This window comes from Helianthus annuus, chromosome 8 (genome assembly GCF_002127325.2).
Source record: "Helianthus annuus cultivar XRQ/B chromosome 8, HanXRQr2.0-SUNRISE, whole genome shotgun sequence".
Classification (NCBI taxonomy): domain Eukaryota; kingdom Viridiplantae; phylum Streptophyta; class Magnoliopsida; order Asterales; family Asteraceae; genus Helianthus; species Helianthus annuus.
In genome coordinates this window covers 19,689,796-19,709,686 of record NC_035440.2, presented here as the reverse complement: position 1 = coordinate 19,709,686, position 19,891 = coordinate 19,689,796, and the positions used below count along the sequence as shown (strand labels likewise).

Sequence of the window (19,891 nt, the reverse complement as noted above, 5' to 3'; positions counted from 1 at the left end):
GATCCTGTTTCTGTTACTAAGTCAAAGGATCAGGTCAGTCAAAATGTGTCAATGAATGTGTCAAGTAACAAAATAGATGGAAATGCTGATTGCAAAAATTGCACTAAACAATGCAATTTTTGTAGCACTGTCACGTATCTGAACAGTGAGAAAATTAAGAATCTGACAACGAAGGTTAGAAATGTTGAGGATCAGATTCTCGGTCGTGACAGAACAGTAAAAGCTTCAACTGAACGAATCAAAGAATTAACAACTCAAATTAAAAATGATAAAACTGAACGAGAGAAAATTAAATGTGAAAATGAAAAGTTAATTCTTGAGAATCGACAAATTTCTGAAAAGTTTGAAAAATTAAAAAGCATTGTCAAAGATAGTGATGATCGAAATGGTAAAACGTATAAAGAAAATGAACATCTGAGAGCTGTTTTGAGGATAAAAGAAGAATCAATTAACAAACAACTGGATGAAATTGCTAAACTAAAACTTAAAGTTCAAGAAATTGAAATTGAAAATGAAAGAATTCAGTTGAAATTAAACAGCTATAGCTCAGCTAGCTTTGTTTTGCAGCATATTGTTCCCAAACCTATAGGGAAAAACAAAGCTGGTGAGGATGTGTTTTCTGATGGAACGGGTGTAGGGTTTCACAAAGTTCCACCGCCAATTTTAGACAACTACACGAAAAAGCAGTCTAGTTTGGTGGAAATTGAGGAAGAAAGTGATGTTACACTTACTGAGAACATTGATGTCACGTTCACGTCTTCCAATGAAGAGGGTGTCCAAAATGATGTGGTGAAAAGTGTGGTAGACAAAGTGCTTAAACCGGATTGTGACACTTCTGAGGAGGATGGGTGTTTTCTAGATAAATACATTCCGAAGCAAAAGTCCAAAAACAACTTACATGATGAATCTGATCTTGTCATGTACAAGATGTCGGGATCGGATAAGTTGTTTTCGGATTCTGAGTTTCCATTAGAGAATGTTAATTTGAACAAATTGACAAATGTTTTCAAACTGGTCGAAGTCGAGTTGTCAGCGGTGAACAATCTGAGTCGAAAGAAAGAGAGGGTTTACAACAAGAAAACTGTTTATCCACCACGTTTTTACAATAACAACAGAAACAACTGGTCGGGTGGTTATCAGGGGGGTAAATCATATCAGAAAAGAAATGTTTCAAACAAAAGATTTGTCGAAAAGAAAGAGTTTGTGAACAGTTCAAGTTCACTTGCTGATGAAGAAAAGGAAATTTTTATAAAATCAAACAAAGAATTTTTTGAGAAGAGAGCGTCACAGGCTCAGTCTGAAGGCACGAGTCGGGTAGCTGATCCTCGTACTTGTTTTAGATGTGAACAGGTTGGTCATATTGCACGAAAGTGTACATATGTGAAGCCTAAGACTGAAGCTGTGAAGGTTCAACAAAAGAAAGTTGATGTGAAGGGTAAAACACCGATGTATGTTGAGAAGATAGTTGTTGGGAAGAAAAATGTTCAAACTGACAACTTGACAGTAAAAACTGAACCCGTAAAGAAGTTGGTAAATCAAAATGATAAATTTTATAAGAGGGTTGCAGTAGCTCAACAGGTGTGGAAACCTAAAATTGAACCTAAAGTTGAGAAGAAAGTTTCAACTTCTGAGGTGAAAAATGCTGAAGAATCAATTACGGTTGATTATGATGCACAATTTCCACCTCTTAAGTCTAAGAATTTCAAAATTCAAATTGCCAAAGTCACGGTTACACCTAAGGCTGATGAGGCCTGGGTGGACACCATGTTTGACTAAACAGTTTGAATTGCCGGAGCTTCCTGGATCGCGAAGCATGAATCGGCATCTTTCTTGAAGTTGTTTAAATGATGATTTGTTATGTGCAGGATCTTCCAAAACTTGTCTCCAGGTGGATAATGGATAGTGGAGCGTCAAGGCATATGACAGGGAAGACCGCATTGCTGTATGATGTGAATAACATTAATGGTGGTTATGTGGGTTTTGCGGGTAATCAAGGAGGAAGGATCATAGGTGAAGGAACGCTGTCAAATGGCGTTATAACGTTTGAGAGAGTTCACTACATCGCTGAGCTGGAGAACAACCTGCTGAGTATCTCCCAGATCTGTGACAGGATGTATACTACTCATTTCACCGACAAAGAATGTTTGATCTTGAAACCGGGATTTGTGATACCTGAAGAGTGGATCATCATGAGGGCACCAAGAGTCAACGATCTGTACGTGTTGGACATGAGCGTTGCTACTACAACCACGGGTCAGGCTCATTGTTTTGTGTCCAGAGCAACGGAAAAAGAGTCAAGGTTATGGCACCGAAAGATGGGGCATATTCACCTAAGGAAAATGAATCACTTAGTGCATAACGACTTGGTCACTGGAGTGAATATTAAAGGTTTTCATCTGGAAGGGGAGTGCATAAGCTGTGTTAAAGGCAAACAGAAGAAAAAGTCACACACTACAAAACAAGTCAATTCAGTTTCAAGACCTTTGGAAAGACTTCATATGGATTTATTTGGTCCAGTGAACGTCAAAAGTATAACAGGAGATTCCTATTGTCTGGTTGTGACTGATGACTACTCCAGATTTTCGTGGGTCATGTTTTTGAAAACAAAAGACGAAACCTTTGATAGCTTGATTGTATTGTTTAAGAAAATTGAGAATCTGTACCAGAGACCGATTTGTAGAATTCGAAGTGACAATGGTACTGAGTTCAAAAACAGTAAGATGAAGGAATACTGTGATGAAAGAGGTATACTGCATGAGTTTAGTGCTCCGTACACTCCTCAGCAAAATGGAGTTGCAGAACGCAAGAACCGAACGCTAATCGAGACAGCCAGAACGATGCTTGCAGATTCCAAGTTACCAATTAATTTCTGGGCTAAAGCTGTTTCTGCTGCATGCTATATTCTCAATAGAGTTCTTACTGTGAAGAAGTTCAACAAGACGTGTTTTGAGCTAATCAATAAACGCAAGCCGAATTTGAAGTATCTAGAACCATTTGGGTCACCTTGTACGGTAATAGAGCCGAATGGCAAGTTTGGTTCAAAGAACTTTGAAGGAATATTTGTTGGATATTCAGGTCCTACACGGCGTGTCTTTGTTCCAAGTGAAAAGCGTATTATTGAAGCAGCGAATGTTGAATGTCAGGGTTACACTATGCCGCCTCAGAATCCTGGTGATTCATGGCGTTATCATTATGACAAACTTTGGGAATCGTTTGACATGAGAGAAGAATCAGAGGAAGAGGAAGATTTCTTTGATGAGCTGGATATTTTACGAGAGTATGAATCGTCGCTCAGGTTTCCAGCAGAGTATTCTAGAAGACCTCGGGAGACTTCAAATGATGATGAAGCAGGTCCTAGTAACGCTGGTGAACATGATGATGAAGTTGCTCCTGGTAATCAGTCGGAGGTGAATGATGATCAAGAAGCTGAAAATAGGCCAGTTTTTTACCATGGTGATTCAGATCTTGAGGGGGAGCAGATCCAGTTGTCAAGTCAAACAAACCAAGTTGGTGAACAAGATGCAGAGCAGAATGTTACTAATCTGGAGGGAAATGTAGAAGTTCCAAGCGAAGTGATGCCGCGAACTCTTTCTTATCATCCAGAGGAGTTGATAATAGGAGAATTGCAATCGGGCGTTCGCACGAGACGTCAAATTGACCAGGGCTTAACATGTTTTTATTCTACAGTAGCACCTTTACAAACTGAATTTTCATTAAGTTGTTTTATCTCGCAGGTCGAACCGAGAACTTACAAAGAGGCGCTTACTGAAGACTCTTGGGTCATAGCGATGCAAGAAGAATTAAGTCAGTTTGAGAAGTTAGGTGTGTGGAAGTTGGTTGATTTACCGGATGGTCAAAGAAAAATCAATACAAAATGGGTTTTCAAATGTAATAGGGACGATAGAGGAGTGGTTGTAAGAAACAAAGCTCGACTCGTTGTTCAGGGCTTTAGTCAACAGGAGGGGATTGATTTTACCGAAGTCTATGCTCCTGTCGCACGACTAGAGGCTATCAGAATTTTCCTAGCATTTGCGTCTTGGAAGTATTTCAAAGTATTTCACTTAGATGTTAAATCAGCGTTTCTTTATGGGAAGGTCAAAGAGGAGGTTTATGTTGGTCAGCCGCCGGGCTTTACTGACCCAATCCACAAAAACAAAGTTTATCTGCTGGACAAAGCGTTGTATGGTCTACATCAGGCGCCGAGAGCCTGGTACGAGACTTTGTCTCAACACCTACTCGCTAACCAGTTCATACGTGGAAAAGTGGATGCCACTCTCTTCACTAAAGTCGTTGATGGTCATCTTCTGATAGTACAAATTTATGTAGACGATATAATTTTTGGGTCAACAAATGAGAAATTACGCAAAGATTTCGAACATGTGATGAAGCAGAAATTTAAAATGTCATCAATGGGGGAGATGAAATTCTTTCTGGGATTACAAGTTGAACAACTTCCTGAGGGAATTTTCATTCATCAAACGAAGTACGTGCATGATATTCTGAAGAAATTTGGAATGTCAAGTTCTACTCCAGCTGCTACCCCACTTGCGTCTAATCATGGGATTCACCCAGATCTCACTGGAGACAGGGTTGATGAGACACTTTATCGATCCATGATAGGTTCTTTGATGTACCTAACTGCTTCACGTCCTGACATCATGTACCCAACGTGCCTCGCAGCAAGATTTCAGTCTAACCCGAGAGAATCGCACATGATTATTGTCAAGAGGATTTTACGATACTTGAAAGGCATACCCACATTGGGGTTGTGGTATCCTCGCAAAGGCGATTTTACACTCGAAGGGTTTTCCGATTCGGATTTCGGATGCTGCAAAATCAACGCAAAATCAACAACTGCAGGATGCCAGTTCTTTGGTCCGAGATTGGTTACTTGGCAGTGTAAGAAACAAACATCTGTGGCGCTATCTACATGTGAAGCGGATATGTTTCTGCTAGCAGTTGCTGCTCTCAGATCCTGTGGATACAGCAACAGATGCGCGACTACGGTTTGCAGTTTCTTAACACACCTCTGTTTGTTTATAATGAGGCCGCAATTAATATAACTAAAAATCCAGTACATCACGCTAAAACTAAACATATTGAGATTCGTCATCACTTTATTCGCGATTGCTTCGAGAAAAAATTGATACGAATTGAGAAAATCCACACTGACGAACAAAAAGCTGATTTGCATACCAAAGCTTTTGATAAAAATCGGTTTCACTATTTGTTAAAACTTAATGGTATGAAATTGCTTTCGGTGTCGGATGGGGTTGTGAGCGTTGATGAGAATACTGTTGCGGATGAAGATGAGAAACAATCTGCGATGGTTTGTCGATTTTTTTCGTGTTTTGGTATTTAGGGGGAGATAGATAGATAGTTGTACATAGTTTATTTTGAGATAAATACAAAAACAGTAAAAAATGCGAAAATCCAAAAACATGATAAAATTGAAAAAAAAGAGCTTGTGTATATAGGGAAAATGATACTACATCAGCTAGACAATTACAGTATGCTAAAGATTTGGAAAGACAAAATGAGTTAAACAGTCTCACTAACGATGTGTCGATAGGTTTTCGTACATTTAGTAGATTTATTCGGGATATAAACCTAAAATTTCAAACTTGTGAAATTCGTGGGGAACACTACTTGGATATATAGGTAACCCCTGAAATCTCGTTTGAAAGGTCTCGTATTCTGATATACTAGGTGGTTATACTCTATGATGTCTGGGGTATTATTCCGGGACTTCTGCTGAACGGTGGTTCTGACCTAGTCCTTGGCTAATACTTTATCCAAGATGCTTGAAATATAGCATGAAGCCCTCAGCTGGTTAGACAATAAAATTGATAATCAGTTGTTGTAGCTGAAAAGATCCTCTAAAGGGGACACACTGCAAAGTCGAAACTGATATCTCTCTGCTGAACGGAAGTTCTGACCTGAGATCACTCAGTTCTCGCATTTAACCCCTAATTTATGTACAGACATCATTGTAGTATTCTTGCATGTAAGATTGAATATTGAGATTCTGGATACGGGAGTATATTCAAGAGGTGGGACACATGAATTGATCTATGTTATTAAAACACTTAAACAATATCCTGAATAGATTGAAGTTTGTATGAGAATTTAAGATGGATCAGTATATCGACAATCGAGGTGAATTGTTTAAGTCTGAATATGTAATGTAGCTTAACGGTACTTGTAATCTGTCTGAAAAGCTGATATGATTCCCTGACACGCTCACCAAAAATAATTTTTGTAAATAGTTTATTTTCCGCAATTTAAGTTTTCTGTTATTTCATTTCTTAGTTTAGATCATCTTAAAATCCAAAAAGATTTTATTTCTGCTTTATTTTAGACAAACCAGAGTAGAAAGTTGATTGTCGGATTCTAGCAAGATGAAGCAGATGCAGGAGATTCTGAGCTGAAGAATGAGGAGAGCTTACATTGATGGAAGTTTGTTTGTTTTCAAAGTTACAAACAAGTTCATTAAGTTGATACTTGTTATTTTAAGAAAATTGGAAAATTGTTTTACTAAATCAGTTTGTTCCGTCAACAGATCAACCAGGGTCATTAAATTGAACTTGGTAGATTAATCAAGTATTCAGGGTCATTAAATTGAACTTGAAAACTTGAGTGGAGTTCTAAAAGCTGATTGAATTAGTGTTCATTGTTTGAAAAGATAGATTGTAATGTTATTGGTTGAGTAACAGGTTTGGACGATATTTCCCAACGGAGGCAAACTGCAAAAGCTTGAACCAGATATCTCAAGATTCCAGCAAACTGAGAGGGGGAGTCTGTGAAAGGGGGAGTCTGGATCAACTGCTATTGGGAAGCTGAAGTTAGAGCAAGGTGTTAATGCTGAAACCTGTAAAGAATGCGTGTGAAGATAGACAGAGTTGGTGAAAAGACAAAGACTAAAGACTATGGATCTGAAGATGCTAAAAGACTACGTCAACATCCAAGGGGGAGTCTGTTGATGCACGGAATGCCTGCTGACTGCGTCTACAAAAAGTCTGAAGTCAATATTGGTCAATAGGGGGTCAAAGTGTAAATATTAGGTTAGACAAGGTTAGGATCGCTTATATGGTAGTGTATTGTCTTGGACCGCTTTTATGTCATCACCCTGGATCGCTTTTAGGACAAGTGATCTGGATCGCTCATTAGGCCTGTCTTATGAGCGACCCAAGATTAGTATATATAGGGTGGAGCGGTTCATTAGTGGTAACGATGTATGTGTGTGCTACGGTGCTGAAACTCTGCCAAAATTTCATCAGAAAGCAATAGAAAGATAAGGAATTGAAAGGATAAGCTGTTGTAACTTCATATATGTTGATTCCGCCTTCATACATGAAGATGAACTACTTCGACTGACTTTTAGGGTCATAGAACGGTCCAACAAATATTCTCTAACTGGGTTTGTTTTTTAGGCTGACATGGCATATTTTGATGACGTGTCTGATGAGGTGTCATTATGAGGTATGAGGTGGCCACTTATATATATAACAATATGTATAGGTAAATCTCCCAAATCAAAAACCCTGCTCAATATAAAAAATCAAATCATCATCATCATCTTCATCGTTCTTCATCTTCACCCCAAAATCAAATCATCATCATCTTCATCTTCAACGGTTCATCATCATCTTCAACGGTTCACCATACAAAATCGAATCAGCATCATCTTCATTGGTTTATCATTACACACAACCACCGATTTACAGCCACCACCCTCGAATCATCATCATTTTCATCGGTTCAACAACAACCACCTCCCGCCACCACCCTCCAAACCCACAACCACCGATTTACAGCCTCACAAATAAAACCTAAATTAACGTCCGATTCAAGCCTTCAAACAGATCTGCAAATCGGAAAAAAAACCCACTGCTCGTTTCCGTTTCGAAGAACCCAAAACCGAATATAATGGTGGTCGGAGATAATGGTTTTAGGGTTTCATGTTTTGTTTCTGTTTCTATATTGACGTATTTGTGATTTAGGGTTTCGTGTTTTGTTGTTGTTCACCGGAGATGATGGTGGTTAGTGGGTCTATTTCGATGGCGGAAGGTGGGGCAGTGGTGGGCGGTGGTAGTTGGTGGAGTGGTTTTTGATGGTTGACGGTGGTGGTGTAGAGGGGTAGAGAGAGATGTAGAGAAAGGGGCGGTGGTGGTTGGTGGAGACAATGGTGGTTCTTGATGGTTACAGGTGTCGGTTCTTGGTGGTGGTGGAGAGGGGTTTAGAGAGAGATGTAGAGTGGGGGTTGTGGTGGTGGTGGCTGGTTGTATATGAAGGTGTTTGTACATATACATACACATATTGTTATATATATATTATATTATATTAATTATAGTAATTAAAATATACACATAAGCCCCCTATAGTAATTAAAATATACACATAAGCCCCCAAATATCCACCTCATCTTGCCACACAGGAAATAAAGTGCCACGTCGGAAAAATGACTAACCAAGTTAGAGGATATTTAACTGAGTGGTGCCGGTGCAAACAAAAAGTCAAGTTGGGGGTGCCGGGTGTCAAAGTGTTAGTTGTGGGTGGCAACGGCCAAAGGCCGATAGTTGCGGGTGATAAAATCCAATAACCCTTACTTAAACCCTATCGAACAAGGTAAAACATTTGGTCCCTTATCAAGTCTACTATTTTACTAAACATTCAAAGAACTAATATTACGCTACCGTGTTTAAAAAAAGGTGTCTTGATGTGTTATGGTTGGATGGTCTAATTTGTCATGATTTTGTATGTTTTCACTTGGGATTATGCTTGGAATATGGTCACTTTGTGTGTATTTTGGTTGTGTAGGTTTGCAGCAAAGATATCATGATTTGTTGGAGCTTTACATCTACACAAGGATGGAAATAAAGCAAAGACAAGCATGGACGTAGCCCTACTCTTACTCAAATTTGATATTTGGGTGTATTGCATGGGAATTTTAAAGATATATGAAAGTTGACTTTAGAGAAGCCGTTGCCCTACTCTCCTGTGCGTAGCCCTACTCTCCTAGGCGTAGCCCTACTCCTGCAAACGAACAAAAAACAGTTCTGGACGATTTTTGATGTTTTTCTATGAAGTTTTGACCAAGGAACTCGATATTCAACACAAGGAGGTGCCAAGGGACGACCAAGGAAGAAGAATCTTGAGTGAAAAAGCCTTTCTATCATCCTAATCATGTCTTTCACTTCCGAATTACACACTTCATCATCATTTCACACCATCATGAGTAACTAAATCATTCATGGTTGCATCAAGGTCTAGGGTTTGATTTCATATGGTATTCAATCTGAATCGTAAGTACATTTGACATGGATTTGCTTTGATTTGTTAAGGACTTGACATTTTCTTTGTGATTTCATGTGTTTATCATGTTTCAATGTTGAACAAGTTACTATTTTGAACTTCACAACATTGTTTCTTCTATTTGGTGTTTATCATTAGAGAACAAGGTGTTTTGATTGATAGCGTTGGATAGTGTTTTGATAATTGATAATAACCTCATCCTACAACATAAATTATTCGGTCTAGAATCGTTAAAAAGAGTTGTTGTTTGATTGAAGAGTCCATTGATTATCCAATGTGTGAATGTGGTAAACTTCACTATGTCTATGTAGTGATTAACATGCTATTGAATTAGATTGTTTATTGAATGTGCAACCCGATCCTTGGTGTGACCATCTTTTAATTACTTGTGATAAAATCAATCACTTTAGGTTTTACTTTTGCGAATTACTTAATCTAAACAACTCAATCAAAGAATCAAGTTTATATTATGTTCATGAATCAATTGAGTCTAAACACTAACCAGAAGCTCTTCGTGGTTCGACACCCTACTTGCCCTAACTAAATTAAGGTATTTAGGAACACAATTTTCTCTATCTTTGATCGGTACATCGACGCCGATCATGTCCAAACACCAATCCGTCAAACCGAAGTGTTTTAGCCGATCTGGTCAACCAAGCAACCCCACCGGTTCGATTTAGTTTCTTCAAAAACCATAGTTACCAAAAAGCCTAGAAATCCTATAAAAAAACCCGACCAGACCAGACCGTAAATACACAAGGAAAGAAAGAAATTGGTTGGTGTTGACGATATTACCCTTGACCTTATTTCACTATTTACGAATAATAGTAAGACCCACTCGCAACACTCCTTTCAAAACCCTTGGACTAAAACCCTCCTACCGATTTCATCTTACAAAAAACGCCCAAAAGCCAGAACAACAAACAATTAAAATTGAACCGTGGATGTAAGTCCAATCAACCCAACTAACCCGCTTGGTTCAATTCATTGAAATCCCGTAAAAACCGGTCGAACCAAACCATAAACACTCTAACAAGAAACAATTAAAATTGAACCGTGGTGGTCAGTCCGATCAACCCAACTAACCCGCTCGGTTCAATTCCTAAAAACCCGTAAAAACCGGCCGAACCAAACCATAAACACTCTAACAAGAAATTGGTTTGTGTTGACGAAACTACCCTTACCTTATTTTAGTATTTTCTACTACTACTAATAAGACCCAATCGCGGCACTCTCCTCTTTCAAAACCCTTGCGAGACTGAAACCCTCGCCGCCGACCACCACACACTCACCGATAATAAGCCAGAATGAGTCGGAGCTTAGGTATTCCGGTGAAGCTTCTCCACGAGGCCGCCGGTCACATAGTCACCGTAGAACTCAAGAGCGGAGAAGTTTACAGAGGAAGCATGATCGAATGCGAAGACAACTGGAATTGCCAGCTGGAAAACATCACTTTCACCGCTAAGGTTACCTTTCTCAAACTCAATGCATTCTATCTATTGTTGTGTTTCATCTTTATTTGTTTCTTTTTTTCAAGCACTTACTGAAACCCTAATTTTTTTGGTCGGTGGTTCTGCAACTGTAAGGGCGTAATTCTATGATTACTGATAAAGGATGAATGGCCATTGAACACTGAAATAGTTTATAGTTGTTTTTTAAACCCTAACAGTGATTTGAGTAACGTGCGGAATCTATAACATAGTGATTTAGTGATGAAATGTGTGTCACATTAGTAAAATTGTAAAGATTATATATGAAATTTGAGAGTAGGATCAAATACAAAACAATCTTAATCTAAGAAACATAGGAAACCGGGTCAAACGAACTTGCGTTGGAACTGCTCGTCGAACCCTATTCATATATATAGTTAGGGTTTAGTTTTGGATTTCAGCTTTAGGGATTAGTTTTAGGGGTTAGCATTAGGATTTAAGGTTTAGCTTTAGGGTTTATAGTTTGGATTTTAGGGTTTGATCGTCTAGTTCCAATGTCGCTGGAATGGGCTCAATCAGAGTTTGTTTGACTGGATTTCCTGCATTTTATAGGTTATGGAGGTAGGACATTCTGTACTGGAACCAATTTCTGAAATTTGAAAAGAGTGATTTGACATTTGGGATCATTATAACTGACTCATTAATATTAGTTAGTGTTGTTGCAGCAATGTAATCTTTCTTTTGTACCTGGCTATGGCTTTTCAAGAGCCATGAATGTAAAATGTATGTTACTTGGAAATTTTGTTACTACAATGGTATTTTTGAAATTTTAAAGCCAAGTATGGTGCTTGGTTTCTTACATATTTAGTCATCCTTGAAGTTCAGTAATCAAGGTACACTAGTTTAAAATATAACCCCATTATTGTGCTCCTGCTCTTATGTTATTGAGGTTGGTTTGTTTTAATTTTTATGGTGAGAAGTTTGTTTTGAGTATTTGTGGAATGGCAGTTTGAATTCTGTCGAAAGGTTGCATGCTTTCTATCATATAATGTTCAGTTAAATGGCTGTTTATTTAGACGAGTTGTGCCTTTTTATCCCCTCTTTGATCTGTATTTCTTAATTATATTTGTCGAAGGTGTTTTCTTTTGTCTTCTGCTGGTTATGCTTTTTTTTTTGTCTGTACTTTTGGATAACGGTTTTACTAAATAGTGACGACGAAGACAATAGCGCTAGTGCAGTAGAATTTCATATTGTTTATATGTATACAGAATATCTATGTGGTTATCCAGCATCCACAAACTTATTTGGAAAACATTTCTGTTTTTACTTAATGCATTAATTAACTTCAACTCTGTTTTTTATTATCGAATCAAGTTTTTTTAACAAATGTATTCTAATTTTGGTCTGCATGTCTGCAGGATGGAAAGGTGGCTCAACTTGAGCATGTCTTTATTCGGGGAAGCAAAGTCAGGTGAGTATTCGTTATCTGATGTGTGTATGTATGTGTGTGTATATATATTGATTTTTTAGAAAGTGTGAACCAGAAGCCAGTTTTTGACGAACGCTTAAGTTTTCAGAAACTCAAAGTTGCTTTAGGCTTTTACCGTTTTTGTAAAAATAGCTACAGAATCTCAACAAGGGATTATCAATCAACTTGTGTAATCAGTTGACTCTTGTCAACTACTAAACGTCGGAACAGCCAAACAGTAAAATTACTCGTTTAGAAAAGTTACATTTGCACCAATGTGCATACTATCCGATATGTAATTAAATTCTCATGTGCACATACTCTAAAGAATAACATTTGCTTTCATATATATTTAATTGGGCCACTTATACGTCTTGTTTTTTCTTACACGATAAAGTGAAATGCTAAATTTCTCTAACTGAATTGAGCTTAACATATATTTGCAGGTTCATGATCATACCAGACATGCTTAAGAATGCACCAATGTTCAAACGCTTAGAAGCTAGAATTAAGGTACTTTTTTCGCTCTCTCAATGTGTGCATATCTTCAACTATATATTCATCGCTAAATCATACTTTTTTTAATCTTGAAGGGCAAAGGTTCAGCACTTGGTGTTGGCCGGGGACGTGCTGTGGCTATGCGTGCTAGGGTAAGTATCATGATAATCTCTCACAATATATATATTTCCTTTTATGTTGTTACCTTTTTAAATAAAGGGTAAATTACTTTTTGAGTCCCTGTGTTTTAAGGGTTTTAACCACTTGAGTCCAAAATCAAAATGTTTAACACCCTGAGTCCCTATAGCCACTTTTCTTAACCATTTGAGTCCAAATTTCTAACACCATCCAAAATGTCTGTTAATTCAAAGGGCATTTTGGTCAATTACACCAAATGTACAAGTCAATAACGCACAATGTATTTACAAGTTAATTTTACCAATATATATACACACAAACAAACACATAAACCTCTGTTTCTTTCTCTCCGCCTTAACCACACACCACCACCACCACCACCACCGCACTAGCCACCACAACCGCCGCCATCACCAATATCAACCACCACCCACACTATCAACGCCACCACCAACCGCCACAATCATAAACCCCCATCATCAACGCCATCACCTCTGACCACTACCCACATAACCCCTGTTTCTCCTGCTAAACTTCACAGGTTTGTCATCAACGCCATCACTATTAGATTCAAAATTCATAGCAGAAACCAAAACCCCTTATCAGTACAAAACCCCTCTATCTACACAAACACAAAAAGTAGCATCAGAAATTATCACAGTACAAAACCCCTCTATCCTTCAACCCGACCCATGCCCTAGACAGAACAAAACCCCCTTATCCTTCAACCCGACCCATGCCCTAGACTGAACAACATTTACAGAGCACCTGGAAGCCAAACGAGGGGAATTTGAGCAGGTGTTACTAGTGGCAAAAGGGTTTCTGCAGGTTGTAGATTCGGTTGCTCCGACGACCGTACACGGTGCATCTCCAAATGCGTCTCTGGCTCACCGGATCTCTGTTCCCGGTGCACATGGGCATCATCAGCCGGAGAAGAACACATGAGATCTGTTCCCGGTGCACACATGTATCATCAGCCGGAGAAGAACACACGGGTATCATCAGCCCTAGACTGAACAACATTTACAGCAACCAGTGATTATATCTGAATCGGTTACTCAACCGAAAGAAGAACACATGAGATCTGAGTTGATTTCAGAGAAGATACATGATGTTTCACTGGCTAGGAGAGCGATTGGTAGTGCCGTACAGGAATTTATTCAGGTGGATGATAAGATGAATGATTCTTCTATTGAAGAGGACGATGATGAGAGAGAAAGAAATACGAGAGAGAAAGTTGAAGAGTTTTTAGAGAGATACAGATAATGAGAGAGAGATGTAAAATAAATTAGTTTTTTTTTTAATTATAGGGGTAATTTGGTCATTTAACAAAAGTTAACAACAAAACTCTAACTTTGTTAGAAATTTGGACTCAAATGGTTAAGAAAAGTGGCTATAAGGACTCAGGGCGTTAAACATTTTGATTTTGGACTCAAGTGGTTAAAACCAATGTTTTAAAAACCGGTTTTTAGATCAAACCGGATTAGGCTAAAAAATGGTTCAACCGGTTGAACCAGGTTGTACCGAGCGGTTCAACCGGGTTGACTAGCTAACTCTATAATTTCATAAGTTACAACATAAACTCAAAAGTTAATCCAAAAATGAATGATTATGTATTAAAAGATGAACCAAAAGTAAATCCATAATAAAAACTAATGCAAAAGATAATCGAAAATCATTCAATTTTCCAACAAGCTCTTTTAAATGAATGTGTACAATATGTTTAAGCCATTTGAGTGTTGAATACATCAACTATTTTCGTTTATACAATATTAAATAAGAACTTTTAGTTACCAATAATCATAATATATAAAAATTACATAAGATAAGTATAACATATATATTGAAAATAAGTATCAACTCAAACTAAAATAACCCTGTGCCGGTACCGGTATTATGTTTCAAACCGGTATACCGGATTTTACCTCCGGTACAAACCTTATGCCGTTTCACTTATTTACCGGGGTGTTTCGTATCGGATTTACATATGGAAACGGTAATACCGGTATAACCGGCCGGTATTTACCGGTTTTTAAAACATTGGTTAAAACCACTAAAACACAGAGCCTTAAAAAGTAATTTACCCTTAAATAAATAATTGACATGTTAGTTATAATTACAATAATTGTGGTTTGCTGTCATGTAAAGTTATGCCCATTGGTTTATTTTTTCTAACTTGTTCCAAGTGCTGCTTACTAATTGTGATTTGCTGTTATGCAGGCTCAGGCGGCGGGTCGTGGAGCCGCGGGTCCTGGTAGAGGGAGGTGATTTTTTTCTAAATCAAAGTTAAATGTATCATCACTTGAAAGATGGCTTCTAAGCCAGTTAGGTTTTTGTTTTGGCTTGTAAGATTCGGATTTATCTTTACTTTTATTCTCTAATTCTGTTCTAGATGTGGAGTTGTGTTGCACTTTGTTGAAAGCTCAAATATGTTTCATCCTATTGTTTAACTGCACTAGGATTTGAACCCTAGTCTTCTTCCCAAATGACAGAGTCTCTACCATCTAGCCAAAGCTAGAATAACATTATATTAAATTATTAATAATTTTTTTATAGGTGTGAACAAAGAAAGACGCGTCCCTCAACTAAAATCTTTTAACATAAGACTGTCTCTAGCATGTCCGTTCCCCTGTCCCTTCACCCCTAACCGATGCCACGTTTTAATGGAGAGTCTCCTCCTCTCTCATCTCCCTCTCATAGCGACCTCACAGACGTGCCCTTGTGCAAGGGTTGCCCCTACACTCTCTTTTTCACGCTCTCTAGCCGCTATCTCTTTCCTCCACCTCCTTTGCTACTAGGGTTGTAAACGAACTGAACGAACATGGGCAAGGCCTTGTTCGTGTTCGTTCGTTAAGGATAGAATGTGTTTGCGAACGGTTCATGAACACTTACTGAACAAGATTTTATGTCCGTGTTCGTTCATTAAGGAAAGGAACGTGTTCATGAACGGTTCACAAACAAAAACGAACATAGATAAAATTGGAAAGACGGCAGTGGCTATAGGTGGATGATGAGAGGGACCGACAGTAGACCTTGAAGCCCTAATCGTTGAAGGAAAGTGGAATGGCGCATAAACAAGGTGGATATAGGGTTTTTCTGTTTTATCTGTTCGAGTAATGAGATAAATAAAAAATTAAAGAATATAAAAAGTTTAGATAAAATATGTAAATGCTAAAAAATCTTTAATGAACATGAACGAATGCTAACGAACAGATTACCGAACATTCACGAACACAACTGAACGAAGGAGACATTTGTTCATGTTCGTTCATTTAACCAACCGAACGGAATTTCTTGTTCATGTTCATTCATTAACTAAACGAACAAACTTAAACGAATTTTTCGCCGAACGATTCACGAGCTGTTCGTTGAACGTTCAGTTCGTTTACAGTCTTATTTGCTACATCTAAAGCGGGTGAGGACGAGCCTCCCTTCTCCTCAAGCGTTGGAGATAATCTTAAAGAACAAAAGCAAGTGATATTATCCACAACAAGCATGGGTGTCATCTAGATTATGTACACAAAACTAGTTTTTGCCCCGCCCGCGTTGCGGGGCAATAAACCGAATATTTCTCGCTCATAACATGTATATCTGTGTTTCGGTTACTTGTACATACTACTCATAACACGATCTCAAAAAAATTACATCGAGTCAACCAATTAAAACAAAAACACTACCATACTTTTACTAAAAAAAAAAAAAAAACTAAAACGATGGAAAAACTATAATTTTAAACTGCGAGCAAATTTGTAATTTTTCAGGACAAATGAGCATGTACCAGGCATGAAGGCATGACTGGACGAATAAAAATTACACTTATGCCCGCCCGCGTTGCAGGGCGTTAAATCAAATATTTCTTAGTTTCATAACATGTATGCATGTATCTAGGTTACTTGTACATACTACTTATAACACGATCTAAAAAAATACATCAAGACAACCAATTAAATGAAAACACTACCATAGTTTTGCTAAAAAAATTAAAACAATAACAGGTCTGTAACTTTGAGTTGTGGGTAAAATACTAATTTGTTAGGACTAATGAGCGAGTGTTAGACAACTGCTTGACACAATAAAAGTTACACTGAGTCAACCAAGCAAAATAAAACAGTATTATAGTTTTGCAAAAAAAAAAGTAAAACGATGGCAATATCATAATTTTTAACTGGGGGAGAAATCGTAATTTTTGAAATGGGAGCAAATCATAATTTTGAACAGGGGCAAAATCGTAAAAATATTTTGAACTGGGGGCGAAATCATAATTTTAAACTGAGGGCAAACTCATAATTTTGAACTATGGCGAAAACATAATTTTATTTTGAACTGTGGCCAAAAACGTAATTTTGAGTTGGGGGAAAATCGTAATTTTTAGCTAGGGGCAAAAGCATATTTTTATTTTGCATGGGGGGCAAAAGCGTAATTTTAAACGGAGGGCGAAACCATAAATTTAAACTGGGAGTATAATTAGAAATGGGTTTTTGAACTGAGGGCAAAAGCGTAAATTTTGAGCCAGACCAAAAATATAATTTTATTTTGAATTAGGGGCAAAAACGTAATTTTAAACAAAGTATGAAACCGTAATTTTAAGCTGAGAAAAAATTAAATTAAAAATGGGTTGGTCCAATAGGAAAGTGCCAGACAAGCTGTCTGACACTATTCCCTCAACCTCAAAATGTATATGTAGTAAATTTTGTATTATTTATTATATATGAGATTCTCTGATTATAAAACTTTTTTTTTTCAAGAAAACAATGTTGAATTATTGAACAAAGTAATATGAAAGTAGGGTTAAGTTCCCGTAAAAATAAAATAAACGTATGAAACGTACGAATTGGGGGAAAAAGCAAAAGATGGCGGTGGCAATCTGGTAATTATCAGCAACTTCAAAATTGTAGGGTAATTTTGTAAATGTTCATGTAGAGTAATTTTGTAAATGTTCATGTAGAGTAATTTTGGTCGTGTAGGGTAATTATCAAAATTACACTACCCCCCCCCCCCCCGAAAAAAAAAAAAAAAAAAACCTAAACCACCCCTATTCCCCCAAAAACCTAACCCCCCAACTAAAAGCTAAAAACTAAACCATAAAGCTAAACCCCATAACTAAATGCTAACAAAATTACTCTACAAGACATTTTCCAAAATTACTCTACAGAAGTCAAAATTACTCTAGTAGAGTAATTTGATAATTACCCTACATTTCCTAAAATTTCTCTACAGATGCTCAATTACTCTACTAGAGTAATTTTGAAGTTGCTGATAATTACCAGATTGCCACCGCCACTTTTTGCTTTTTCCCTAGTAATTTTGAAGTTGCTGATAATTACCAGATTGCCACCGCCACTTTTTGCTTTTCCCCCAATTCGTACGTTTCATACGTTTATTTTATTTTTATTTGATCTTTATCCTATGAATGTAATCAAAGAAAAGTCAAATTAGTAAAAAATCAAAAACAATCTCTTTTAATATTATTTAAACAAAGACGGTTACAGACTAAAGACTAATGACAAGTAGACGAGCAACATGCTGCGTCGCTACCTCCTTCTGAATAGCAAACCCTACCCTGCTAAACACAAAATTCTGTCCCTTAACATGCGCGGTGTTACTGCTTACCACCTGCTGAACCCGCTTGAGGAACCGCACCTCGTTAGGGGCGAGAGCGCCAAAGATATCGAAAGCGAACGGGACGAACACGTACTGATTCTCGATGCAAGCTTTTTCGTGCTTAGCTACTTTGTCCGCCTCCACGTTGGTTATCGTCTGGCCAGCCATAAACTCGTGGTCTCTTAGCCCAACGAGGCGGGACACACCTGTTAAATCGATGCACGCGTGTTTCTCTTCTTCCCATCCAAAAAGTTTATATAAAAAATAAGAGTAGCTAAATCACAACTGTATGAATGAATCTAATATAGATATTAGTCAAAACACAAATGTATTAATGAATCTACTATACATATTACGGATAATTATAAGTTTATAACATTTTAATTAATGTGTATTAAATGCATTAATTGCGATGATAATAATCTTTTAATTATTCTCAACACAAATATCGAATGTATGGTGGGTGGTATTTTTTTTTTATAATTAACTTCATTCACAAACCGGCCGATCGAAACCGGGCCAACCAAAAAACAACAACCAAACAACCAATTACATATCTACAAAAGAAATCCACTCTCCCCAATCTATCCCCTTGAATTTAGACCTATTCGAGAACCATAAAAAAACCCGTAGCCTTAATCTCACTAATGATTCTATCTATCCTGAAGGGAGTGTTAGAAAAAACCAAATTATTTCTAGCTCTCCATAAACTCCAGCACGTAATCCTGATTATGCCTTGGACCGCATCCTTCTTTTTCTCCGAGACCTTGAGGACCTTGTGAAGATCAAGAAGATCCTTAATCGAGAAAGCAAAAATATCAGGGATTTTACACCAAGAGCTAATTCCGTTCCACACGTTCGACGCCACAAAACACGCAATAAAGAGGTGCTCAAAAGACTCTTCGTCCGTACCACAAAAAGGACACATAAAGTTACCGACTGGGACGTTTCTTCTCCTTAATGCTACACCGGTAGGAATCCTATCCATTTCCAGCCTCCACGCGTGAATATTACATTTTGAAGGGATCCATTTGCACCGCTCCATTATGTATCCGTTGTTTCCCCCACTATCTGAAAGAAGAAGATGTTTAACCGCTTTCACGGAGAAAACGCCGGCTGGATCAGACGCCCAAAGCCACCTATCGACCTCATCAGACAGCTGAACCTGATCGAGAATGGACATAAGCTGCTGCAGGTTATCCAACAGTCCTTGATCGGATAGAACCGACTTCCAGTTCCACTCGAAAACACGAACTGAATCTTGAACTTTAATCCTGTCCGCTACTAAACTCTTCTTTTCCATTTCCATCCTAAACAAATCCGAGAATAGATGCTTAAGCGGCTCATTGGAGACCCACGGATCGAGCCAGGATGCAATTTCTTTTCCGTTTCCCACTTTTCCTTTCATAAAGTTCCGAAGCGAAACTCCTCCAACCTTCGT

The 19,891-nt window shown here is 37.9% G+C and overlaps 1 protein-coding gene across 1 annotated transcript; it reads left to right on the top strand.

Moving 5' to 3' along the window:
* The first annotated feature begins 10,535 nt into the window (after positions 1 to 10,535).
* LOC110899112 (small nuclear ribonucleoprotein SmD3b) lies at positions 10,536 to 15,291 on the top strand. The gene is made up of 5 exons (XM_022145991.2): positions 10,536 to 10,781; positions 12,164 to 12,216; positions 12,660 to 12,726; positions 12,807 to 12,863; positions 15,070 to 15,291. The coding sequence occupies exons 1-5, from the start codon at positions 10,623 to 10,625 to the stop codon at positions 15,115 to 15,117; spliced, it is 384 nt and encodes a 127-aa protein (XP_022001683.1). The 5' UTR covers positions 10,536 to 10,622; the 3' UTR covers positions 15,118 to 15,291.
* The last annotated feature ends 4,600 nt before the right edge of the window (positions 15,292 to 19,891 follow it).

Coding starts and splice junctions, on each gene's coding strand:
- LOC110899112 (XM_022145991.2), top strand. CDS start 10,623: ATGAGTCGGAGCTTAGGTATTCCGGTGAAGCTTCTCCACGAGGCCGCC. Junction 10,782..12,163: donor ACATCACTTTCACCGCTAAG/GTTACCTTTCTC, acceptor GCATGTCTGCAG/GATGGAAAGGTGGCTCAACT. Junction 12,217..12,659: donor ATTCGGGGAAGCAAAGTCAG/GTGAGTATTCGT, acceptor ATATATTTGCAG/GTTCATGATCATACCAGACA.